The following is a 27,627-nucleotide window of genomic DNA, read 5'->3' on the forward strand; positions in this document are numbered from 1 at the left end:
GGCCATTAAGAGCCAGATTTTTCACTTTTAGAAAAAGTTCGCTTTAAAATCCCAAAACGGTATGGTTTTAAAAATAAATATATATATAACATTAGTTCACATGGGGTAACAGGAACCAATTACAATACACAGAGTAAATTCCTGATTTCCATGTAAATATGTCATGATTTGAGGAAATTTAAAACAGAAAGTACAGTATTACCCTTCATCCATAAGGTAAAAAATCCTTATAAAATTTTTTGAAAAATTTGCTGTGAAACAGCAACAGTACCAACAAGTACAATACCAGTATACACTATATAAAGCCCTTAAAAACAAGGGAGATAGTAATAAATATGTCATTAGACAAAATATATTCTACTTTTACTGTTGGTGTCCATTTTTCAAATATGAACATGATCCAACAAATAATGCACCAGTCTGAATATTATGATCCAAGTCCACTTTGAGTCAAAGTCTAATGCCTCTAGAATCATTCACACAGTTTAACGCTTTAAGCCATGTCATATCTGCGTGTGCGTATCTTTTGCCTGTAATGATAATATCTCATGTAATCTCTCAACTGCCGTGGAAGGGGCAGCACGTTAATGTCGTCGTATGTTATACGATCACAAATAATTGATCTGCACATGTGCTGAAGACTAAAGGGATCTGTACGATGCAAGGGAGTGGTAAGCAATGGCTCAAAAAACATGCAAACGCTGGCATCTTTATAATGTTCTATTAGACCACAAACTGTTTCTGATGCAAAAACACCTGGGTCATGGGAATCAAAGCTGAATTTGTGGTTCCACTGCTCAATTCTTGCGTGCAAAGATCGCCCATATCGCCGGAAGCTGACTGAAAACAGGTACTCCTCTTGTGCGCTGTCTCTCAACAAAAAGGTTCCCTCCGGCTTTTTATCTAGGAGCTTCTCGGCCTGGTAGCGATCCATGACTCCCCAGTAATAGCTACAGTTGGTTATGCTTACAATGTCTGGCACTAGACAATGGATGTAGTCGACTTGGGAATGTGGGCGGACTGAGGGGGAGAGAATGCTGGAATGTGTAGGCAACATTGAGAAGGAACCATATTGCCAGGTTTCCGCAAAGGAAGAGAAACTATTTCTCTGGGTTAAAGGCTGGGGGCAGTCATATTCCTCATCTGAGGATGAATCGGCTGATTGAGGTATCAGAATACAAGCATTTTGTACATCAATGCCCTCCTCCATTTCTCGAGCTCGCTGTTGAATTCTTCTCTGATCAATGTCTTCTGTTGGGTAAAGTTCATCAAAATTAATGGGGCGTAGAGTTACAAACACTTCCTGTGGTTGTGCAGAAGCACCTGCACTAGTCTGTTCAATGCCACTTTCACTTTCATCTGATGACTTTCTGAATGATGTGCACACAATGCTCCCCGTAGAATCATTCTCATTTGTATTGTAATTTGACCTTTTTGGTACATGCAACTTTCCTCTGAGCTTCAAAGTCCAAAATTTCTTGCGTCCTTCATTGGGTTTTTTGCGTCTGTTTTGTGTTTTTTTGGATAAAGATAAATTTGCCATAAGATCTGACCCATCGTCACAGTCTGACTGATCTGATGTCTGAATGAAATCGCTAATGCTGTTTAAGGAGAGCTGACTTCCACAACAGAAGAAAGGCCGTACAGAGGACCTATGAAGCCGATGTCCTCCGAGATTGATCGGGACTCTCCTCCTTGTGTTCTCATTGGAGGATGCATTGCTTGGCAGTAATTTTTCTGCACTATTTCCAGCAAAGTCCTCATCTGAAATATAAATGAATCAATTAAAATCAACAGCTGCCTCTCATTTTGCCATCAAAATAATGAAATAGATATTATCTAGCAACTGCGCCCAAAAAGTCACATGTTTACTTCTTAAACCATGAACTCCATATATCGAAGTTGACAAGGAGGTCCAAAAGGGAGATAACTTGAAGGAATGCTATTCCAAGACATTTTTTTTTTATTTCAAAACCTTAAAAACTTTCAATGCTTTTGAATGAACATTGATACTTCATTCAGAGGTTGATTTTCTGTGCTCATTTGATGAATTGCTCTTTGTTGTGTTGACAAAAATAAAACTACTACCTGTTTCCGTTAAAATTAAAAATTGTTTACTGAATCTCCGCCTAACATTCACATGGTTTAGGTTACTTAAAAAAAATTATAACTATTAAATATTTATAGATTTGCCTGTATCTGAAAAACATTGAATTTGCAAACGTAACAGGTGGTGAAAATTCAAGTCTCAGCTAGCCAGGATTCAAACCCAAGGCCTCTTGCAATCTGTGCCAGCACCTAACCACTAGGCAACTAAGACCTGATACTGTTGATTCCTAATAAAATGCACGAAATTAATATCCAGGCAAACTCCTCTCATTGATTCTAAAATCTTGCATTTTTTTTCTTTAAAGCTGTATACTAAATGTAATCAATACAAAAGTTCAGCGCTTTATGTTCTCATGATTTAGTAGAAAATGGCAGGATTGGGGAATCAAGTACCCCTATACAGTAAGGAAGAGACCAGGTGACATACTCCTACACTTGGTAAAATTCTCAAATTTTTATGTAGAAAAATGCAAGTTAAGGAAATGCTACAAGGCATGTGTTGCATTTCCTTGGAAATAACAGAGCATGTGGGTTTTGAACATATGGTGCCAAATGTAATAGGTGGGGAAAAAGTCAAGACTCAACCAGAACTTGAACACAGGGCCTCTGGAATACCATGCCAGCACTCTAACATCTGAGCTAAGAAGACTTGATATACTACAGACATTTCATGAAAGGATGCTGCTATGTAGCTCAGACATTGTGTAAAAATAGATTGAAACTATCATTTCTAAGGTTTACTTGGTTTAAATGTGTATGGCCAAATACAACGTCTCTTAATTCTTAACGATCTGTGACTTCAAGTTAAATTTATTGTCAATGAGTTGTTTGTGAGCTGTCATTGAACAAATGATTATTTCCACCAATCAACTGTTGACAAAATGTTATGGTATCAAGGAATTCGCACAAAATGAATATGTAAAAGAAAATATCGAGTTTGAAGTTTTTTTAGTCAAAGCATTATAAACAGGTTGAACCAGCATTAAACAGGTTGGGACCAATCTCCCAAATGGGATATAATAGCCCGTTTGGGGTATAATAGCCCAAATGGGATATAAATTTAAAGTGCAAAAAATAAAAAATTTTGATATAACTACGCATTAGAATAGATGAAATACAACAACTTTTGGTAAACAACTTTTTCTGTAGCTGTACTATTATGGATATTGATCCCTCAGTATATCAAAAACTTCTTGGGGATCAATCTTACAAACTATAGACATATAGAAAAACTTCTTATTAATAACCAAAAGTTGTTGCATTTGATTCCCATTTAATGCGGATTTATGTCAAAAATTTAAAAATAAAAAAAAATTTTGGCACTTTAAATTTATATCCCATTTGGGTTATTATATTCCAAACGGGCTATTATATCCCATTTGGGAGATTGGTCCCAACCTGTTAAACTGTGTAATTATATACCAAATTATTTAAGTGTCAAATAGTAAATTTTAAAGAGTGGCTATGCAATATTAAATTTGTTACGCATATGAAGGGATCGATAATCATTAACATAGTCTGCATAAGTTTTATTCTGAAGAGAAAGTTGACCAAATAACTGAAATATCATCAATTAGGTAAAATATAAACAAAGAAACATGCTGTCAGAACAGTGATAAATAGTGCAAATGATGCAGTTCTCGGTCTTACACAGTTCAATTTATCTTTGATAAGTGGAAAAAAATAATAAAAAACAGGCAAAATATAGACCAAAACATAAAAAACATACCATTAGACATATTCGCTCTGATCAAGGCATAGGCATTGTCGCAGGAAGTGAAGAGGAGTGGAGGGTGTGATGTCATATTCTAATAATGTAGGTGTATGGTCTATTCGTTGCCAGCAAAAAATCAACCCATGAGTATTTTTATCAATCATGTTTTCACTCCTAAAAAAGTCAATCTATGTTGTATTACTTTTCAAACTGAACATACCCTTACTAAGACATAACTTACATAACACCAATATTGAATTACACAAATATCTTATTTTTTAAGAAATATGATCGGGATCGCCATACAGAAAGACATTTTTGGCGCGCTTATCAAACAAGGAGGTAAACCTGATAATGCCGTCCTGTTCGCCGTTGCGATACGCTCACAGCGAAGGATTAACAAGTTTGTGCTATGACGATAAAGGAAAGTAAGTAGTTTGGTCAGTCGTGGTATAATGCACCAATTACGGAATCCTGATTTAGGCTGTTTGTTGAAATGGAATGTGCATGCTAAAATTTTCATTCATCTGTTCATTTGATATTATTCTGTTAGTACAAAATTAGTCGTAAATGTATTTTATTTTTTTTGTTGCTTATCAGATATATCTTGACCTGTGGCTCAGATGGAGATGTCAGAATATGGGAAGGGGCGGAGGATGATGATGCTATATCCCATGGAACTGGTGATAAGGCATTCTGTGTTGCATACAAGGTATTAAACAAATTTCAAAAAATTATTTTTTACTTAAGTTAAAACATCTCCAAGTGATTGAGCATGTTAGGGTCATCCATGCCAGAGGAAAACTTTGAATGATGATCTTTGATTGGAGAAATAATTTAATGGGAGTATGTGATGTCAGACTCAACACACTGGTTTGAGCGCTGGCGCTAGATAAGTAGATTTCTTAAGGTAATTTTTAATTGGGAATGTTGACATCTTTTCTCCATTACGAAGCCACTCAGAATACCTCGCACAATTTCTTATCATTATCATTCGGGTCTGTTGCAATACAAAATCCCCATTGACATCACATTTTTTAGCCATGTATAATGATGTATTAAAACCTGATAAGCTAAAGGGGGGGTTCCATAAAATGACTTGATTACAGAGATGATGAATTGATGTCAAAGACTTCCATCGTATTTTTTTTCACAGAATGACAGATTTTACATCGCTACTGATGCAAACACTGTGCAGGCATATACTTTCCCAGGGGGCTCTCCTGATGGGATTCTGGCAAGATTTACTGCCCCTGCCAACCATTTCTGCATCAACCAGATGGTAACGACATTAGTAGCTGGATCTAGGTGTGGACACCTGCTTTATTCATTCACTTGGTCTATTGAAAAATGCAATAAAAATAAATATAGTACAACACAGAAATGCTTTTAAATTTTAAATATGATATATCCTTTGGAGTGATATCATTTTGAGTTATGTTGTAATGAAACAAGTTCACCAGATTAACATCTTCCATATAACCATATCACACTAATTGAAAGTAATGTTAAGTTGTATTACTGTCTAATCAGAATTTTTGGACTGCAAAAACCCTTCTTTTATTGGAGATTGTCTTGTTAAAAGGAGTGCATTTTGCAATTTAATATACATAATGTAGATATTGTTTGTTCCAGTGACTTCACAATAAAACTTGTTGACATTTCCTCTGGGGACACCAAGAAGTTTGAAGGACATGAGGCCCCTGTATTAAGTGTAGCCTTAGACCCTAAAGAAGAATTTCTGGTTAGTGTACTGTGTTGAATGCCAAAAAATGTCTGGGCTTAACCATTTTGATTAAAACCTGTGAATAATTTCTTTTAAGCTTTCAGAGTTAAGGTTTTGTACAATTTATGTGCACATGCAGATAATTTATTTCTAAACAGGTAACCCAGCATTTTATATGCTCATATTTGATAACATAAAATCTTATTTTCCCCTTCTGTATATTAATTTTCAAGGCATCCTCTAGTTGTGATGGAAGTGTGGTGATATGGAGAGTTGAGAATAAGGAGAAAGTGAAAAAGTTCCAAATCCTTCCCAAAGTGGGTGACATTAGGTAAAATTTGAATTCAGTAACACCAATATTTGAGTTCTCTGAACATGTGTGCTAATATGCTATATGCATGTTATATTGAAATTGTAATGCAATGTGTTTTTGATCTTTTAAACAGTTTGACCAAAGGATTGTGTAGGCTATGTTGGGAAAAGAATGGGCAGGTAAAAATAATACTAATAAGACAAAATAGATTCACATCTGTGTTTAACTTTATTTCTCACTCTGATGGTTGTTTTTTAAGTGTGTGTATAATGGCACATACATTGAATTGCAAATATTGTTTTGTTAAATTTTAGTTCCTGTATGTTCCTTTGGAGAATGAGATCCAGATCTACGACAGAAATTCCTGGTCAACAACTGGATCAATACAAGACAGTCAGTTTTCTGGAGTATGTGACTAAAACATTCAGTTTTTTCTCACTCATCTGTTATTCTACCTGACCTCTTGACCGAATAATCTTTGAAAGAAAATGAAATTCCTCCCATTGCCAATCACCTTATATGTACATGTATATCACTTTGAAAGTTTTGCTGAATGCCTCTTAACCTTTGATAAAATATCTGTAATTATGGTGACTGTATATGTAGGTGTACTCTGTCCTGGATCTCTCAACTGACGGAACACACCTGGCGGCAGGATGTTATGACGGCCATATTCTCATATTTGACCTCAAAACCAAAACCTGTGTGGATAGGTATGATACAACTGCTTGACAAGCTTATGTACAGCAGATAACAGAAGGAAAATGAGGAGAAATTTAAAGCAAGTTGGGCTGGTGGTTGAAATGTATTATTTTTGTATGTATTTATTAATGTTTATAAAAACCCATCAAAGAAACATTTTCAGGTGATGCATGCTTGATTGACTGGGTTGTAGACGATTTTTGTTCAAATTTAATCTCTAATGCTACTTCTAGGTCCTATGTACAAATGTAAATATTAACCATCATTGAAAACATCCACTGAAACTTGTTATTTTACTTTAGGTTTAAACATGAGAGTGGATTGTCCATCATGTCACTATCTTGGAATCCTAGCAACCAGACAGAAATAGCATTTTGTGATAGAGAGGTAAGATAAGTTTTTAATCCCTTGATTTTAGGTTTGTACATAATGAATGGGAGACAACTCAAGCATCTTATATATTTTCAAGGTTTTTTTGTTTTCTTCTAGGGACAGCTTGGACTTTTGAGTGAAATAAATCTTAAAGGAGGAAACCAGGTACTACTTGAACAGCTTCAATAAGGGTTAAAACCTGACCTACTAGTTATTACTCTCTGTATGTTAAACACAGCATCTCTCAAGAAATTAGCAGACTTTCTTTTTTTTATAGCCTGTAAAGGAACAAAGAGTAAAAGAGACTCTAGGGATTTTTGAGGATGACGATGATGACGCAGAATTAGTTCAAGCTTCTGATGAGCCGAGTAAAGAGCAGATTTTCGATGAAGACAGCAATGACTCAACACCAGCCAGTGTCTTAAAGCCCCTTGATGGTAAATCATTCAGAAATTCGCTTTGATTTTTTCATGAGTGTTATTCCCATTTGGATGTGATTTTTTTGGGATGTGGAAATGAGGATTTTAGTGGATTTTAAAGTTAAAATGGTAATTCTTGAGATTAGTGCAGACTTAAAGCTGATGTGATGTCTTCCCTTTTCTCCTCTGCAAACCACATCCCTGCTCCATAAGCATTTGTTGTATGGTATCAGTCTATTATTCTAAAATACACACTCTTACACTAAACTGCTGCATGTAAGACTGGTTTTGTTGTAGATGACTTGGCATCAGAGGATGGTGAGGCTCCTCCGGTCATCCCAGTACAGACCAGAATCATTGAGAGACCGGGGTTTGTACCAACACCCCCTCAAGGGGCCTTCCAGCCAGGATCCACCCCCAAACACCTCTCTAGCAGATTCATGGTCAGTGTTTTAAGATACTCTAGAGTTAATAAGCAAATGGTTTATGTTGTACCTGTACATTGTAATGATTCGGTGGTTGAAAATTTGTAATATCTTACAATGTATATAATAATAAACTATGAAGATCAATACTTTCATTGCTTCTGATTCAAAATGTTTTACCTTGGTAGACTTTGGAAAATTTTTGTCTACCTCTGTAAAAGTGTTAAACTATGTGGTAGTTATTTTACTAATTGGTAAGTTTTTTTTTAAAGTTTAAGAATATACTTGGTAAAATTTAGGTAGAGATATTTGTATTTACAATTTTTTTTCTTTTTATTTTATTAATTTCACAAATCTTACATTTAAATTATCAAATAATGGTCTCATTGATGATATTTTTCCTTCGCGTAGATGTGGAATGCTGTTGGAATTATAAAGCAGTTTAACACAGAAGAAGAGGAGTCAATAGATATCGAGTTCCACAACACGGCCATACACCATGCCATGCACCTAACAAACTCAGCGGGTTACACTATGGGGGACGTCTCGACAGAAGCTGTGGTCCTAGCCAGCCCAGGGGAGGACTCTGACCCAAGGTCTGCTCAGTGTCTGTACTCCTAAGTCATCAATTACAGTACATTTGAACTTCGGTATCTCGAACACCGATATCTTGAATACAATGGATCTGTCGAAGTGATTTTTAGGTCCAAAACACTTTAAACTTTAAGTATTTTACCCTTGATATCTCGAATACTAGGATATCTCGAAATTTTTAACCAGTCCCATCTAGTTCGAGATAACGAGGTTTGACTGTACATGTTCATTATCTGTACTATGGAAAGCAGATTCTTTTCAAGTTGTCAGTTAGTGTCTGTTCTATTATGTTACATGTAATATTATGTCTGTACTCATAAGAACAATTCATTGAAGCCATCAATTATGGTACATGTAATTATGTACATGTATAAAAAGAAAAGTCATCATTTTGAATACATTTTGGGGATTATTATTAGTTTGATTTAAAAAGGGATTTCTTATTATTCAATATATGCATGTAAGATAAAAGGAGCTGGATGTATTGTATAGTACATCTGGTGGATTCAGATTAAAGGAATAATTTTTTATACCATATCTACAACCCAATGTTCAGACCATATATTGGTATGGCTGCATATATACAGATCTGCAATGTAATGTTTCAGTAAGTTGACCTGCATGCATTTTGGATCTTGGGATAATTCTAAGGAGTGGACCATTCCCATGGATGATGGAGAAGCAATAGAGGTTAGTAAAGAAGCTGTTCAAGTTTAAATAAGTAGTATGACTTGCTTAGTAGATTAATATTTGGACTGTAAATCCAAATATGTACTAAATATGTAAAATTCTTCAAAACAGAACATCAGTAAATAACTGGTTTATCAGAGAGTTGACTTGGTCAAAGCTTTTATGTCATTGATAAAGCTCTCTCACATGTTAATGGTCCTCACTGTTTAATTTTACTGTAAGGAGTAAAAACATATCAGGTTGTACATTTAAGTTCATTTAAAAATGTTCCAATGTGAACTTAATAAAGATAAATAAATAAATAAATATTTTTTTAAGCTAATTACTTGAATCAGTTTTGTGTAGTTATCACTGATTTTGATTTCTTCTCTTGTACTCCATAATGTTAGGCTCTAGCAATCGGCGAGGACTGGATTGCAGTAGCCACCTCAGGGAGACTAATCAGAATCTTTTCTCTGGGAGGCATCCAGAGGGATATCTTCTCCATACCAGGTCCTGTGGTGTGCCTCTCAGCTCACACAAACCAGCTGCTCATTGCCTACCACAGAGGAATGGGTAAACATTTCAATGTTACATTGACTTGTAGATTGGCTTGTTCATTTTCTTCTTTAGGATCCTTGGCACTTTCTACTTAAATTTCTCAGTCAAATCAGCAAGAACTGTATTATTTTTAAGGATAAAATTTTTAGCTTGTGTACATTAATTGAAAAAGAGACTAAGATGCAATTTTGGAGAAAAACCAGAATTTACCAAAAACAGTTGTTATTTCATGTAATTCCTTGCTGCATTCTTAATAAGGATCTTACAGTTAGTGGTCAAGTGCTTTGTCTCCCGAGTTCTTAATTTTGACAAAGAATAGTTTGACTTGACAATATGATTTTCATATTGTGACAGACTGCTGTAAAAAAAATATGTACGTATAAGTCAATGGGTATGGAATCTAGCTGTGTAGTGCTCATGTTGTAATCTTTGTCAAGGTTTGCCGGGAGACCAGTGTCTTGGAGTACATCTGATGACAGTAGAGGGAGCCACCCAGATAAACCACCAGCCACTCCCCCTGTCCCACAAGAGCTCACTGGCTTGGATGGGGTAAGTGTAACTCAGTGTAAACACATGGAGGTTCAGTTGCTGTCTTCAGTGTAAATTAGCATGATTTTATTGTCTTTTTATAGATTTTCTGCTGAAGGCACACCTTTTTACATGGATACATCTGGAATAGTGAGAATGTGTAATAGAAGATTTGGGATGAGCTGGGTGCAAGTAGCAAATACCAAATCACATGTAAGTTTCATACAAATGCTGAAAAAAATGAGATATATTTATTGTACATGCAGTTATATCTATTTCCATATACAAATACATGCTTTCTGTTCTATTTACAGACAAAAGGAAAATCCGATAATTACTGGATTGTTAGTGTACACGAAAATCCCCAACAACTACGGTAAGGACTTGAATGAAGAATTACACTTTAAGAATTTAGCATGCAACCTGTTGCCTTATTTTTAAGTTTTGGAGGTAATTTTATGACTCCCACGGCTTTTTCAAAAACGTTCCTTCAATTTTCAAGCAAATATAAAAAAAATTGCAATTTATGGAACATGACAATACTGCATAACTTTTGTTCCTTTGTACAGAACATCACTCGAACATTTTGCTCTTTGTTTTACTTCTTGTACTTAAGTAGAATTAGTAGATGAGGGCAAGTTGACTAACACTGTATTGTAGGTGTATCCCTTGTAAGGGGGCCCGCTTTCCTCCGGTCCTCCCCCGACCAGCTGTGGGAATCCTTCCCTTCCAGGTTCCCCTTTGTCAAATGAACACTGAAAAGAGTCAGTATGAGGTATGGACTTCTTCATGATCCTATCTTAATTATTCCCTCGTGCAACTTGTTGCGAAAGGGATATAGCATCGCTGCTGTGCGTGTATGTATATGTGTCTTCAGCGTGGAAACAAGTTTAAAAGAAAACTCTTGCAGGAATATTTATCAAACTTCGTACACTTATTTGGCATGGTAAAAGGACAAACCCTGTTAATTTTCGAGTCAATTAGTTGAATACTTTTTAATATATCGTTAAAATAACACAATTTGAAACAGAAATTTTATGTAAGTCTTGACAATAACTACTTCCGCTTCACTTCTGTGAAACCAAAGTGAGAGTAAGCAGTTCAAATCAACAACTTGATATTTTTTGGATTTAGATCTAGTATAGGTAAAAAAAAAAAAACCCTTTTTGTAGTAATGGAGGGTTAGTAGAATTTGGTCTTTTCATTTACATATTCATAGATGAATATTCCTAAATAATGCATCCCCCACACAATTTTTCATGTCGCAAGGGATGCTCCGCTGTGCGGTGCCCTTGTTCAATTTTCTATTAAATTGCAATTTATGTACTTTTGTTGGACTTTATTTTGAAGGAGGAAAAATCTGGAATATATTTTGTGCTCAAGATTACACTCTTTTTGAAAAGAAAAAAATCATATTTTTCTTTGTAGGAAGTATTTCACAGAACACAGTTGCTAAGCAGCCATTTACAGTTCTGGAATACCATTGGTTATGAATATGACACTTCAATAGCTAGCGAACTTGCTAAGCCCTCACAAGAAGCCCTGATGAAACTATTTGCTGTAAGCTTCCATTTTAACAGGATTACTATTACTTATCATTGAACCATACATTTATCGCTTGTTTAACTGCAAAGAATGAATAACTTATTTCCCTGCTTTTTGGCACCTTTTGGTAGTTCTATCATTTATAAATATTTCTATTTCAGTTATCTGCTAGATCAGATAGAGAGTTTCGGGCTTTAGAGGTTTGTGAGATGATGTCAGAGCCACACACTCTGCAGCTAGCCATTAAATATGCCTGTCGCCTGAAATACATGCAGCTGGCCGAGAGGATCAGTGAGGTGGTTCAGAGGAAGTCCGCTGAACAAGCAGAGGAGGTGGAGGAGGAAGAGAAAGAAGTGGTTCATAGGGTTCAAAGGTCAAGATCATCAGTTTGCTTTGGAAGTTAAATTCAATATGGATTTTCATAAAACATATATTTTCTATGTCGGAGGATTATTTATTTTGAATAGGGGTTGCTTTATTTAAAAGCACTGCAAGGTTGGGAAGATTAAGGGAACTGTTAATATTGTTTCATTTTTAATCCAAATATCTTCTGTTCAGGGATTTTTATCCTGTCCGAATCAGCTTAGTCATTTTATATTCTATCATAAAAAAACAACAGTAAATTCTTGATCTTAAGTATGAATTTTATAGAAATGTAGAAACTCGTCAGATTATTCAATACCAATAGCCTTGTATGTAATGTACACATGGTTCTCTTTTTGCCTTGTTTCAAATCTTTAGTAGAGAAGTTGAAATTATCGAATGCTGGAGTTCTCTTTGTCATAGCTGTTTTAGTGTTTTATGTCTAAAGTTAATGTTTTAAACTGATATCTGGAATTTTGATCAGTGCACCAAATATAATGTTTACATGTGGTGCTAAAATGATTGCTTCACTTGCACAACACAGGCTTATTTTGTTCCCATATATACATGTAATGTGTTCTGGTGTATTACATGTATTTATAAGTGTATATTATCTTGATTGTACAGAGTTCACAATCACCAAAATCATGTTCAGGAAGATGAAGAGATGGAAGAAGAAGATGTGGAGGTTGACCAGGAAAATGCAGAAACAAACAGTGCTGGTGGTAATGTTCGCATTCAGATCTACAGTTTTAGAATTTATATTCAATGTATACTGTAGAATCCCTATCTTACGGAAGTACATGTATATATTTCTGCAATTCTGTGGTTTTGTATCAAATTGAAAGAATGTAGAATCATGAATACCAAACTTTAATTCAATCTTATATTAACTTGACATGATTTTCCATGGATGTTAATTCTTTGCGCTTGATAAGGGTCTACAGTATATAAAAGATATGTCTGGAGTATGAACTGTCAACATTTAAAAAATTCTGAGAAATGAAAATGTTATCCTTATGTAAACCCCAAACATGTGTGGTTTATAGATATTTTTGCCAATATTTATTCACTTCCACATATTTTACCCCTTCTACCAAGGCAACCTGCTATAAAGTATATGTGGATAAACATGATTAATGTTGCGTTTTCAAGTTTTTCAATAAATAAAATGCTTGCATTTCTTTGTAGGGCCTTTGTTGAATTTGAAAGCCAAGAGCAAAAATGAGGTGTTATCCCAATCTTATGGGTCTTCAGGGAGGTCTAATCCATTCAAGGTGTGTCCACAACCTCAGTCACAAGTCTTCTTTTCATTCAGTTTCTATAATATTAAGTTCAGCAAAAACAAGGAGAATATGCAGTGTATTTTATGGGGTTTTATTATTGTTTTCAACATTGTTTCCAGGTTTTAACACCCCAGAAACCAGAACCAACAAAAGGAACTCAGGTGTTTGACGGCATGTCAAAAAAGAAACAGACGAGTCCAGGACAGGTCATGCTGAAAAATACGAGACCTGTCAAGGCTGTAAAGAGAGTGAGTATCCTCTGATAAACCCCCTAACCTCTTACATGTATGAGGAAGCATTCAAATTAACATAGAAAGTGTTTTCCAATTAATTACTCTTTAGTTTACATAGAATGAACAAAAACAAACAAATATCTTTTTATCATATATAATTTTGATTATTTGGTAATGGGTTTTTTGTTTTCATGATCATGTTCATGTATAATATTTCTATTTCAGACTCCTCAGAGCCAGGGAAAGATAACTTCTGTAAAGTCAACAAATGAGGAAGACAAACAGGAAGAATCACAGAAAAAGTAAATAGTTTGGATTGAAAAGAAATAAATATTATTTAATCTTAAAAAGAAAACTAGGATTGAAAATCTGTATTAGACAGAAATAGTAATCACAATTTACGTTAATTTTGAAATTAAAAAGAATATGCAGCAATTTTCTCCACTTTAAATCATAACAATTTTAAAATATAAAGAGAGGTAAACTATTTTGATGAGAATTCCATTTACCAGTAGATAATAATGCTTTACTTTTGTGTCATATGTCTTTAAGATTAGGTATTTTACAGATCTAAAAGTGCTTTTGACCTGTGGTTTGAAGAGACAAAGTCTCAGCTAATGGAGGAATTGCCAGAAGCAGACGAAGAAAGTTTGGTACAAACCGCAGCTGAACGATTCCGAAAAATTCCCAAGGAAGAACGACAGGTTGGTGTCTAATAAGGTTTATTGATGAATATTGAGAATAATTTGTCTGAGACTGTAGGATCTTGAGAGAAAAGATGCAGTGTGGGATTATAAGTACATGTTGTGAGTTTTATTTTATCTCAGGTTATTAACCTGTGTCAACTCTTAACTTCTAAGATCTCTTTCTGACTCATGGATTGGATTTTGAAGGGCTTTTGCTTAATTTAAGTGTTTTGCTCTTTGATACAAAAATGAAAAACAAACTGTTTAACATGTATATGCCTAATGATAAGAAACATACTCCTGATGTTTTGTCAAGGAAATTTTAGGACAGATGTTTAATGCATTGAAGTAAAGATCAACCAGAGAAAAAATGTTGTTGTTTTAGAGATCAAGGGTTTTGCCATTGAAGGTGTAGGTGGTAGAGTCTGTATTTGTTATTTACGAAAGGGAAAAAGTGTCATTTCAAGATGAAAAACTTCTGAAGATCACTTGCATTTGTAATCAGACACTGAGAAGATTACTTCCATTGTTAATATACATTTTTTTTAATAAAATTCAGTCAATCAGATTTTCCAGACTTTCCCTTAATAGACTTTGCCATGATTTTAAGTCTGTGAAGTGACTCATTTTGAAAATGGTCGTCATGGGTCCAGAAAACCCCTCTTAATCAGAACTATGATTCCCAAGCCAAAAACAGTGAGTCCAAAAATATTCCACAAAGAACAATTCATCCCCAACGCTTTCATTCTCCAATCTTAGCCTGGAATACATTGCGAGATATTTTCTAGAACTTGTGAATTTTCCAAGCTTTCTTTATTTCTTTATCGCGACTCATTTATTTCAGGTTCTGGATCAGTAACCCTTTCTGCATGAACATCCTTGTTATTATTAATGTCAGATTCACTGCCATTTGTCTCCTTTCGCATAAACTTTGTCAATATAACCTGGTTTGAGAGTAATTTTATAATTTTTTCTGTGGCATCCTGATCAACAACAAATTTTTTCTGCATTGTCATACTGTATACAGAGGTTTTTTTTGCCCATATACATTTTACCCCTCTATACTTGCAAATAGTTTCGCCCCATCTTGATTTCACCCAAACACAGATGTGGATTATGAGAGATAATTTGAGACATTGGAATTCGCCCAGTCTTAATTTCACTGTTGACAACGAGCTTTAAGGGGCTAAAATATAGCAGGGGCAAATATTTCCCTATAAACAGTATACCGGTATCACCGAATCTCATTGGTTAATGCACTATGTGTTGATCAATGAGATTTCTCTTTGAGCATCTAGTTAATAGGTTTAGAAAGGAATGACATTCTGAAATCAAAATTTCTTAGCTAAAAAATGAAAACAAATAAATGTGTGTGTGCATTTCTAAATTTATTGCATCCTTTGGGATGCACATATAATGAAATCATGTATCGTGAGCAAAATCTGTGCATATTTTACAAAGACTGCTTGTCAAAATGAATCGCTGTTTATGAAGTGTAATTTGCATTTACTGGCATTCAAAATTTGGGTAGAATGGAGTTCATTTGCTTATCAAAAGATATTGTTTGATTACCATGGGTTGGGTGTTTTAAAGTACCTGATGAGCAGTGGATCAACAATATTGATGGTGATTAGATTACCAGCAAATACATTATCTCATCTGGCAATTCTCTATTAATGTCATTCCCTTGTCAATTGAATTGTTTAGCCATTAAGTAGAGTTCTGTAATGTAATTAATGTCTAGTGATATTGGTATGGGCGGAATTTATCCTGAAAGAAGTAATCACCAAATAATGGTTGATATTCAGTCGGACATACTTAGAGCTATCATTCCACCAGTTGCAATAATGAGAGCTCTAATGCTGTTTTAATGATAGAGATTAAGAGCCACCAGCAGTCGGTTATAAAGCTATGGTTTATTCAATGATATTATGATACAGAAAAATAAAATCAATTGGCAGAGAGCCATTGCTCTTTGAAGCGTCTATTTTGAGTTGTCCATAACTTCACACTAATAGATGTGGCAATGACTTCTACTGATTCAGAAAATTATGCTCAGTGATATACATCAAATTAAGGTAGTGTTGGACACTTCCATGTTGTGACATATTGTTTATCGAAATAAACAAGAAAATGAAGTGTAATTATATACATGTAAGTAGTTTCTTTTCCAATATTGGCACCTAATAGCATAGCGCAGTGGATTAGAGGGTTGACTACGAAGCTGTAGGTCATTAGTTCGAATCACGCTAGGGTTTTTACAATTTTTACCTCTCCAAATATTAAAAACTGGTTTTTGGTTAAATATTGTAAAATTTGAAAATTCCAAACTGGTGAAAGTATTTCAATTATGATGTACTTTAATCCACATTAATATTGACAGATGTCCCATACCACCTAAGTTGAATGTAAATGAGAAGCAATCACTATTTTTGCTGTTTCTATTATGAAAAACAGTCAATTTTGTTAGCTTGTGTTGTTTTTTTTTTATCATTTATCTAGTATAAGCGCTTACTTGAAAGGAGATATGTATATGTCAAGTACAAACTTGGTCAATGAACTCATATTCCATGACACGACAGTATGTTACACATTATTTGTCCAACTCAATCATTGAAAGATGCAAGCTAGCCATCAATATTGTCAATACATAAATTGCTGTATGCACATTATATAAATGAGGTGTGAAGAATGTTTATTCGGTGTTTCACAGAATCCACTGAGAGATGGAGATTACAGTTATTTATATAGAATTTTGTACCCATTCTCACCTCCCTGTCTAGTTTTGTAGATAATGATAGTGTGTGCCAGGTTATTTCTGATAGCCACTTGTTCTGCAATGAATTTTACCTCCGAGTATAATTATAACACAAGGTATCGAACTCCAAATAGTCTAAGTACACCCCTTCTGTTAATTGTAGTTATTGTACCTTTCAAAGAACAACTCCAGTTCATCATTTATCATTAATAATTGATTAATCAAAATTAAATTCTTTTGAAAAGCATTGTATGCATTTATAACTTTGTATTGTATTTCTTAATATAAAACTCCTTAGTCCATAGTACGGTACTTAGATACTTTTGCTCATGTGGCACATGGGCCCTCAGGGTTTTTTTTTTTTTTTAAGGAAAGGGGGGGGGGGGGGTAACATCAATTTCTCTCCTCTTTTGTGGTGGTGGGGATTGGGGAGGTTGATCATTTTGGACCTTCCTTATTTTGTGTGATTCTAAATAATCATTGGGATTATCATTAAATGCAGGCATTGGCATTGACTATAATAGTGATATACAAATTAGTCTATTATATCAGAAGTGCTATGTAAATAAATTATATTATAAAATAACTTGTTAAATTCACACTGTTTGATTCCATTGTTGTTTTTCTCTTTCATTTATCTCTGTGATAGACTGTGTTATTGATCCAATCTTCCCATTCAGCCATTTCACTCTGATCCATTAACATAAAAGAGAAGCTAAAATACCTGTTGTTAATCCAGTTTAGTTTTTCTCTGTCAAAAGCAGATGGACAATCAAATTATAATATTTTTATTGAAACCTGAGAAATAGCAAAGAATGGAGGAGAAGATAGCTTGAAAACTTCAATTCAAAGCCTGTTTACACAAATCTGCAACACAAATCTATGCTAGATTCTGATAATTGTGTCGTAGGCAATGACATCAACAGATCATTAACTCTGTGTCTTGTTACAAGGGATATTGCTTACTGTTTCTACTGCTGGTGAGGACGACATTTAACGGGTGGTTTACACCTCTCTTGTGTTTCAGATCTGGATTCAGAAATCAAAAGAAGGAGATAATAAGAAGAGAAAACGAGAAGAGGAAGAAATTCCCACAAGGAAGGTCAACCCCAAACTGGCGGGCTTTGCCTTCTCCAAAGACTAACTACTGATATAGTGGAGTTTTATGTGTAATTTATTATAGAAAAAGTTGTTTGTTATATATACCATAATGTGTATAAAACAATTTTGTTATGGCAAGGTTATAAATCAGACAGAGCACTTAGACATTCATGGCAAAGGAAGTTGTAGACAGGTGCTTGTTATAGAGCTAACAGTGTGAATATTTCATTGTTCTGTCCTTCCAACCAGACTTAACAGTCTTGGATACTGCCTGTTACATTATGTGAAAATGAATTCATAACAATGGGTGCATATAAATATATTGTGAAAATAGACTTTGGTGTTGTTGTTAATTGGCCTCAGGTCTATTTGTGATGAAACTACATTTCAATTAATTAAGGTGTGCATTTTTGTAGAAAAAGTAACAATAATTAGAATCACGGATTCCTATCACAATTATATGCAACGTTTTCAAAAGCAACATTGTTGTTCCTGTAGGTTTTTATAATGACGTCTGACTTTGCAAATTGCGGCGCGGCCTTTTCAATATTCGGTTCTCTGCACGCCACTTGATATGAGTAACGACGTAACGTTTTTGTCGCGTTGACGTAATCTTCCGGTAGCGTCATGTTTGCACTTCCTGGAGAGGAACTAGACACACTCCGCGGAGGGCATCGTTGTAAATTGTCCGACACCGAACTCTTATTGTTGTTTTGTATTGTAGGTCCGTGGCGGTCCTCAAAGGACTTCATGACGCCATCTGTAAGACTTTCCATGGAAGCAATATGACGTAACGATGTGTCGATTGAATATACGGAATTTTGTGGTGAATTTCTCTCATTGTTAAGATTTGTTGATGTCTTTTCGTACTTTGGCGGTGACCTGCTGTTATTTATAGAAGTAGGACCACAAGGACTCTTTTCGTTGTTACTTTTTTGCGATTCGGTTTCTTTATATTGGAAGGACACGTTTTCTTTATTTTTGTCGGAAACGACGTGTTTTGGCGATTCGTCGATCTGGCCCATGTTAATATAGGCTTGTCGTTTTAGTCTGACGGCCCGCAATGCTTCCTCTTTGGCCTTTATGAATTTCTTGATCTTTCTCCGATCTCTGAAACACATATCTAGAATCGTTAGGTTTTGCTTTTATAAAGAAAAGAATGAGACATAGAAGACCTCAATTAAGATACGATTCTATAGAAAATTGTCCTACCTGACTGCTTTAATTGCGGAAATGATACAAATAAAAATGAATAATCCTCCAAAAAGAACGATGAAAAATATCGCCGCAAAGTCCTTTGCTAACATTGCCGCCATGTTACATTATTTTCTGCAAATAAATATGCCGATTTCTGATTATGGGGCGATGCATTTTAACAATTGGCGATTGATTTATCTAGAAACAGTGACGGAGAAAAAAAAATCTCTTCTGTTAAAGTACCTGTTATTGATCCACGGAGAAATTAAATCCTTTGTCATACGGAAAGAGAATGTGGTACCTTCATTGTCAAAACATTTAACTGTTCCTTTTCCCTCCAATTTTCTTTTTGACGGTTAATCTTGCTGATGCACCGAAAGGTGATTATAGTATATCATCTTGAAGCAGGTCTCCCATCGTCAATTATTAACTGAATGAATGTGATTCCTGCCTCATGGTTCTCCCGAGGCTACCACACAGCAGTGATCCTTAGAAAACAAAGCAATGGAGAATTTATTAGAATTTTATGTGCATTTTTTTCCTAGGTGTGCGTGTTCAACATGTTATGTTTCGTTCAGATATCCCCATGAGCTCTCGACATTATTTTAATTCCGTAAATTGATTGTTTACACGCCAAGAAAATTTAATTAGCTTCCCCGAATTATTGCAGTAGCCTGTTCAGAACTTAGAACCCACGGGAGATATTGCCGAACTCGTGAGGAGAATACATGTGCAGCAACAACAAAAAATTGGAGAGAGAGATCTAACAATCAAGACTACTGCGGTACATGTAATTTCATTTATTTTTAGAACCCTTACATTATGAATTATTCAAAGCTGTTTTGACCTACATCGTGGTCCTAGAATTTACCATAATTGTTTCTGAAGCAATATGTACTGGCAGTGGCCGAGTAGTATTATATATATAGTATGGTGGCATATCTCTGCCCCTTGTGTGCAAGTTATTTTTCTATCAAATATGTCGACATGCAAGATAAATATGTTGACATGCAATATAGTTATGACAACATGCAACATAACTATGTTGACATGCAAGAAAACTACCATAATATAGACAAAAATTGCATTGAACAAAACTTTGCAGGTAAAAAAAATTCTGCATGGCGGGAGAAATAAAACCGGATGATTGCATTGTGCTGTTTATATAAAATAAGATCAGATCATGCAATGCATTGGTATTACTTTCATCGAAACAGAAAGACGATTTTATTTTACAGATATCGCAAATATCATCCTCAGAATTGTCTTGTTAATAAAAAAAATCAAATTAGATTTTATAAACAAGAAACATCAAAGAATGCTTTGGATATTGGCCTCATATATTAATATCGTTAAAATCTAAACTGCGTGCGTCTGACTAGGAGAGAATTATTTTGGATTTTATGTTTTAGCGATAACTCTTCTTATCGTTATGTGTAACTTATTTTTTTTAACATGATAAACATTTTTGAGAGAAACTTACTGAAATACCTACTTACATTGAGATTCTTTCATAAATGAAATACTAGTACCGGTATTACATTGAAGTCAACTGATTTCGTACTCCAACTTATTAATTTCGGATGGGGGGGGGGGCGACCTAAGTTGGTCACCTGATAATTTTTTGTTTTTATTTTTATTAACAACGACAGATAGAGATATTTATGTCTTATAACGTTAAAACAAAGGATATTTATTGAATCAAATCAACAACATAGCAAGAGCAAGCAAGACAGAAAAAATTGCGAGATAAATACTCGATTTTGGAATGTAGACACAGGAGTATATTTAGTGTACCTTCCTGAGCTTATGCGCAATTGTCATGTAAAGGCCGTACTGTATCCCGTTCAAATATGCATAATAAGTATATCTGCACTCAAAATTATTTCACGTCCTTATTTCTTCATGTTTTGGTTTCCTCTTCCAATTAATGTTTTATTTGGAATTTGTATTTGAGAATAATATTAAGAGGACAAGCTTTAATTCTTTTCAAAATCCATTAATCCAATGAAAATTTTACAAATGTACCTCGAGAATGTTTATTGCACTTCAACTATTAAAATGATTATATTATGGTGAAAATATACATTAGCTTTTCGTCTAGAGACCGGTAAAATTGTCATGTACTTTCGACTTTGCAATACATATATGCACAAACATAAACAGATCAAGATTATAATTGCATCTTAATACAGTGCCAATGTTAACTCCAAATACCTTACCTTGTGCAGAAACAGTTAAGATGAGCGGCATTAAATAGCGATCGGTTTTCTCGAACCATGGATTAGCATTGGATTATCCAATTCGTTCCAATCGGTTTTGTTCAAACAATGAAAATATATAGTCCAATCGCTGTTATAGGCGATTAATTCTTTGAGAGCAACCGCTCTGACAGTGTTAAGGTAGTAGTACACGATGGAACTGAATTGCCTAGCCTTAGATATGGAAATATCAGATGTAGTATCGTATATAGTCTCATAAAAAAAAAATAATAAAAAAAAAAAAACCTTACCTGAATAGCGTACGATCAGCTTCTTACGGCGAAGCACTACCATCTGTTGCTATCGATCCGTGAAAGCCGTGCTTCAAGTACCTATGTATTGATATAAAATATATGCTAGTTAACAAGGCATTGCAAAGATGGGCTTTTTCATATTTGTACAATGCATTCATTGATGGCAGTGACGTCACGTGACATAAGGTAACTACGTAATAAGAAGCCAAACCATGGATTTTTAAAGATGTGACACATGCATGTACATTGTGACAGTTTGGTTTTAATGCCCTGGAAATTTATTTTTCTGTGTTTTTTGTTTTTCGGACACTTATCCTTACAGTTCGCACTCTGTCTGTGAAAATGTTTATTTCGTCTAGATATGCTCCAGTAACGCTATTCAAACATGCTCCCGCTGTTACGTGTATGGACTGCCGGTAGATCCACTACAAATCAATGAATTCGCCTTTTGTATAATTACTTTTTGTGCAAAGACAATGACACGACTGCGGTTATTAATATCATCTTATTATTCTTGTCATATTTTCAATGCATGCAAACATTAGACTAAGTAGTTAATGCGTTTTTCTGAAGTTAATAGTGTCCTACGTTCGCTTGTTTAATCGGTCGCGAAACAATATAGCACGTGTATTCGAATTATGGCATTCAATATACATGTATATCAAGGACCAGTCTGAAACATTTTTACATAGATCATCTAAAACATTGTGTTGAATTTGATTTAATTTAATTAATTTCATTTTATTTTCTACTATTAAATTTCAAAAGCAAAAAAAATTGTCTTGTTGTAACCTTCGAATTATATCTTGGTGACAACCTCTGCCCTTATGCGTCTCGTCCAAGAACTGACATGTGCTATAGTCTGTCCCAAGTTATTGCTTCCCGGCCATCACTTTTGATGATTTTTAATAAAAATTCACATACCTGTGAAGGGAGTACAGTTGAAATCAATGATGGGAATATATCCAAGATATCTTCATTGACAAATTATCCCTTTTCACTCATAAAATTTCACAGGTACGAAAATAATTTTCTTACGGAGATTTATAATGGGAAATGTTTACATCTTTTCTCCATTCGGAAGTACTCGGGACACCTCGCGCAATTTTTCAACGTTATCATCCGAGCTTACTAATGGCTGATGCAATGCAAAATCTCCGTAGACTTTCTATTTTGGGATGTGTATTGAAACCTGAAGCCATAGAGGGGGCGTTTCAAAACAGATAATGTGGACATTTTTTCATATCAATGGATGAACATAGTTTGAGCACAAAGGTATTTATTATTATCGAAATATCAAGCGAAAATTGGTGGAAGCAATAACTCAGGACAGGGTATCCGAAACCCCAGTCACTCTTTTTCGATTGGTTTTGCTAACCCCCGTGAACTGATACTTCGCTGTGAGAGAATTTACTAAAACTACACTTACTGAAGTGAAGTTATGATTAACTGACTGATAATTGATTGGTTGATGAACCATTTCTGTTGGTAAGACTAATAGTTGATTGGTTGATGAACCATTTCTATTGATAAGACTGGTAGTTGATTGGTTGATGAACCATTCGTATTGCTAAGAATGACAGTTGATTGATTGATGAACCACTACAAGATTGCTACAAGTTCAAGTGTATCGCTTACCGACCTCTGTAATGGATTTGAATCATTTCCGAGGAATAAATTAGGTCTATGAGTATTTATGTAGAAAGAACAACAACTAGTACTTTAGCATGTGCCATTTTTAGTTTGACTTTATTAAAGCTTACTGTAAAATTAGAAAGAAGATGGGTGGATAAGGCGTGTAAAATGCCCATACGCGGTTGGCCAGGCTACTAAAAAATTAAAGTATCAACAAATCTGATGATTTTTTTTGAAATAAATTAAAACAATATATATTTAACGAATCATTGGTTTGTAACCTGTAGGTATGTTCAATACTTGGAATATGTTGACTCAAACAGGCGTATACGTATCAAAACCTGCAAATATTGTCATTTTTTAGAACTTTAAGGCATTTTCTTTTATAGAGTGGGTCTGTGCTCCATATTTTTCTCATAGTCTAATTAAGGTCTAATGGAAAACAAACCGATTTCAATCAACAAAAACGTGGAGAGATGACCCACTATACATTAAAAATATAATTTTGTATCCCAACAACTGAACGTATTGAAAAAATAATACAAGTCCGGTAATTCGTGACCTTAGTCACACATACTAATTAAAAAGCCGCCTTTGTTGTGTCTGAAATGGCTCAGATGTTAGAGTACCTGGCATAAGCTAACCGTATATATCTAGGGTTTTTATGTTACGGGTTCGATACCACCAAAATTTCCGACAATATTTTTTTCCTTATTTTTTGTTAAATATATTAAAAACTGACTATAGTTAGAAATTTTGCTTTTGCAAAGTTGTATTATAAAATATTTGAATAGATTTAATTGGGGGAAAATAAATTTGAAATTGTATTTCACTACTAAACCGAATGGGCATTTGCGCCATCTTATTCCCCCATCTTCTTTGAAAAGAACAGTCAAAAGAAAATACAGAACCCTCCAAGTGTCAATGTGTAAATGCCAAACGTTGCCTTTGGCGCTTTCAATAACGTCTTGACACTAGAAATCAAATGGGTTTGATTCTTGTGGAACATACTGGTTACTGTGACGCTTTCTTGACTGTAATCACGTTGGGGCATGGTTTGCGCATTCTGGGGACATTTTCGGTATGCCTGCACCCTTTCGAACATCAAATATTGTAATCGGTGTGAATAGGCGACTGTGTTTCTTTAGGACGCCGAGATCTAAAACAGTAAGTCTTGTAAGTACACATTCATGGATAATGTTCCAGGAAGTCCGCGGTAGTTTTATCTTTTACCAATTCACCGACCCCTTTCTTTATTTATGGTTACATTGAAATTAGAACCATTATTACAAGGCCTTGGACTTTCCATAGGACGTAGCTATCACTTCTTGCGTCAAAACATGTTAAAAATGATGCTGGATTCAAGTGAAATATGTACCGATTGCGTAGTCTTAGCTCAGAAGCCAGACAAATCGTGTTGATTTCAATGAGCTTTCACTGAGTGGGCAGCAATGAAATAGACAGGCATACGTGACATTGCTGTTTGACACAAGTACCCAAAGTCCAAGCTCCTGTTATAATGGTTCTAATGTTAAAACGGGCTTGGCCTCTGTGGTTTTTCCGCTCTGTGAAGACGATATTGGTGATAAAAAAAATTAACCTGAAAATATCGGAGGGGTCATTATAATGTACGATATTTTGAATCCCTATGTTTTATAAAATTCGATATGCATAGTTTGACATAATATCAACACACTGTTTATTATCATCATGTGGACTGTTCAAGTATTTCCGTATGTATATGTTTGCCTCGCCCGTAAAGGTTTGTCTCGTAAAATATTCAGTTATAAAATGCCCTTTAGGACACATCCTTCGGCATCCAGATTCACGGTGATGACAAAAGCATTCCTAAAAAAGATGAGGATCTGGAAGAAATGACCACTTGGATGGGTACCGTAAACACACTATTCTGTTATCCAGTTGTTGGATTGCATAAAGCAACTCAGTTTCACCAGCAATATTTCATTCAAGAACATGCCAATGTGCGTATATGAAATGGCGAAAATCCGCTTATTGATTTATTTAAAAACATGTAAAACCAATTTTGAGTTTTTTAAAAAGTTCTTTTGGTTAAAATTGCTTGATAGCACTTTGAGAACTTGAAAAAGAAACATTTCCAACTGCACGAAGACGGTTTGACTACAGGCACGTATGTACCATCATTTTTTAAAGAGGTGGCTGACTTACCCGAAATCTTGACAAGCAGAAAAAGAACATTCTTCATTCTTCGAAATCCTAATCCATGGGGGGGGGGGGGGGGAGGAGGGGGGGGGGGGGGGGGTAGCACCCAAAAATTCTTTTATTAGCTTTCACCTAAGTAAATAGAGGTACTGAAGAACGTGTCATTTAAAAAAAAAATTCCTAGTACATACGTCATGTGACACTATAGTGCATGATATAGACACTACGATAACTCTAAAAACTACCTTGGTAAAAAAAATTGAATAAATGATTTTAAAAAATACTTTAAATTCTTTTTTAATTATCATGCTCAATAAGGACCAAAAGGGAAGCGGTTTATATACATAGTCCTGTTGGAAATCGCGATTTTTTTTTACTTATATTATGTGAAACTATTCAAACTAAAGTGATACATGACACACCGTTCTTTTAATAATAAAAAATTTTAATAGCACATGTAGCATCGGGAGGGGTGGATGCTCTTACATATACTAGAAAATATTGAATTTGAAGGAACTGCCCCACCCATTTTGTGCGCGGATTTATATGGGATTGTCCCACCCTTGAAAATTTATCAAATTCACAACATAGTTAATTTACGAAATAGGCCTCGGATCATAAGTGGTAAATGGTACTACATGTACTTATTTATTATCAGGTCAAATGTTTTCTCTAACGAATTGATATAAGTACAAGCTACTAAATGTGCCGCAGCGAGCCCGACAGGGCCGACTTTGAAAACATGGTACTTCGACTATTTTCATGACCAGTTCACTTCGCTCCATTAATTTCCAGGCATAATAGTACATTATAAAGCGAGGTATGTATTCAATCATCACTCCCATAATTGCTAAAAAAGATCCACGGGGAAATGGACTGATGTTTGACCGAATTTTCTCGGTGATATACATACATCCATGATCTACACACATATCATTACACATACAGCAGTCCATGTCTTGATCTGTGACAGTGCTGTATTGGGTCTAAAGGCTTAGTCTGTTTAAAAAAAATCTTTATTATGAATAGCTCTATTTTTTTTTATAGTTGCTCGAAATGTCAAAGGACATAAAAACCATTCCTAAGTCAGATTGATCGTCCGAAATAATTTATATACTCGGAATATTTTAAAAGTGCTTTATCGAATCATTGAGTTATAGGCATTTCTTTTATTATTTATTTATTTTATGAAAGATATGGTATTAACTGTCACGGTGTTGTTGAAGATGAACATCATTTTTATTTATATGTCCTCTTTATAAACAACAACGAAGTGAATATTTTTCATTTTTGAATAATCATTACATAATGCATGTACGTTTTATAAAATTCTTAACCCAGCAGATGTGAAATCAACAAGAAATATATGTAACTTCGACCGTGAGGCATTCAACATAAGAACATCTATGTACATTTATTTTGTATACTTTATATATATGTATGACTTGCGCCATGTGTGGTTTTTGTCAATAAATTGAATTGAATTGAAATATTAATATTTCGTTTACATAATAAATTTCAACAATTTTTTTTAATTTGATGAACAGATCTTTTTTTTCATCCTTCAGAAAATGTCCTTTTTACACATCGTTCGCAGAAGCTTCAGGTAAGTTAAGGCTACAGATAATGATATTATATTGAAATACTTCCCCAAATTACAAAAGTAAAATCATACTTCATTTGATAGTTACGCACAATGAGTGTTAAAAATGAATATAAATGTATGATCTTTTATTCATATACTTGGACCAGATATTTGATCTTTTTCAGTACCACGCCACAGCTTAATGAACTTCGACTCTTGAGTAGAGTTAAAGTTGTAGACAACAGTAAAATAGGAAGAAATGCTAAGCAGTCAGGGAGACCTGTAAAGGTTATCAATGTTTATAAAAAGCCCCCAGTTGGACGTCTTGGAGACAAAGTTCTTGTAACTATTGAACACGAGAAGAAGAAAGCGTACATTGTGGGATGTAAACAGAGGCAGCAAACCTTGGT

The 27,627-nt window shown here is 34.7% G+C and overlaps 2 protein-coding genes and 1 long non-coding RNA gene across 4 annotated transcripts; 1 reads left to right on the plus strand and 2 right to left on the minus strand.

Moving 5' to 3' along the window:
• Window positions 1–235: 235 nt before the first annotated feature.
• On the minus strand, window positions 236–4,014 carry LOC105320382 (suppressor of cytokine signaling 5-like). The gene is given in 2 exon segments (NM_001319969.1): window positions 236–1,764; window positions 3,839–4,014. Coding segments are annotated over 2 exon segments (1,347 nt in total). The 5' UTR covers window positions 3,915–4,014; the 3' UTR covers window positions 236–493.
• A 94-nt stretch (window positions 4,015–4,108) lies between these two features.
• On the plus strand, window positions 4,109–18,435 carry LOC105320384 (WD repeat and HMG-box DNA-binding protein 1). The gene is made up of 27 exons (XM_011418311.4): window positions 4,109–4,251; window positions 4,424–4,535; window positions 4,980–5,131; window positions 5,459–5,567; window positions 5,783–5,880; window positions 5,996–6,041; window positions 6,177–6,269; window positions 6,469–6,575; window positions 6,867–6,951; window positions 7,054–7,101; window positions 7,214–7,373; window positions 7,653–7,798; window positions 8,192–8,376; window positions 8,983–9,064; window positions 9,454–9,619; window positions 10,042–10,153; window positions 10,237–10,345; window positions 10,447–10,508; window positions 10,793–10,907; window positions 11,561–11,692; window positions 11,839–12,050; window positions 12,668–12,765; window positions 13,232–13,317; window positions 13,446–13,574; window positions 13,785–13,861; window positions 14,128–14,263; window positions 18,031–18,435. The coding sequence occupies exons 1-27, from the start codon at window positions 4,178–4,180 to the stop codon at window positions 18,145–18,147; spliced, it is 3,048 nt and encodes a 1,015-aa protein (XP_011416613.3). The 5' UTR covers window positions 4,109–4,177; the 3' UTR covers window positions 18,148–18,435.
• On the minus strand, window positions 18,162–22,984 carry LOC105320383 (uncharacterized). 2 transcript variants are annotated; one of them, XR_010715229.1, is made up of 6 exons: window positions 22,741–22,984; window positions 21,814–21,894; window positions 21,524–21,731; window positions 19,545–19,789; window positions 19,317–19,433; window positions 18,162–19,214 (listed from the first exon to the last, which is right to left on the minus strand). It is a non-coding gene; the product is annotated as an uncharacterized lncRNA (long non-coding RNA). The 2 variants fall into 2 exon arrangements; XR_010715230.1 differs by lacking the exon at window positions 21,524–21,731 and having other exon boundaries at window positions 22,741–22,955.
• Between the last annotated feature and the right edge of the window lie 4,643 nt (window positions 22,985–27,627).

The sequence above is a fragment of the Magallana gigas genome, chromosome 6 (genome assembly GCF_963853765.1).
Source record: "Magallana gigas chromosome 6, xbMagGiga1.1, whole genome shotgun sequence".
Taxonomy (NCBI): domain Eukaryota; kingdom Metazoa; phylum Mollusca; class Bivalvia; order Ostreida; family Ostreidae; genus Magallana; species Magallana gigas.

Excerpts from the sequence above, each read along its gene's own strand:
- LOC105320384 (XM_011418311.4), top strand. The coding sequence starts at position 4,178 with ATGCCGTCCTGTTCGCCGTTGCGATACGCTCACAGCGAAGGATTAACA. Across the intron at positions 10,346-10,446 it reads TAGCAAATACCAAATCACAT|ACAAAAGGAAAATCCGATAA; the intron begins GTAAGTTTCATA and ends TTCTATTTACAG. Across the intron at positions 10,908-11,560 it reads CTGAAAAGAGTCAGTATGAG|GAAGTATTTCACAGAACACA; the intron begins GTATGGACTTCT and ends TTTTCTTTGTAG.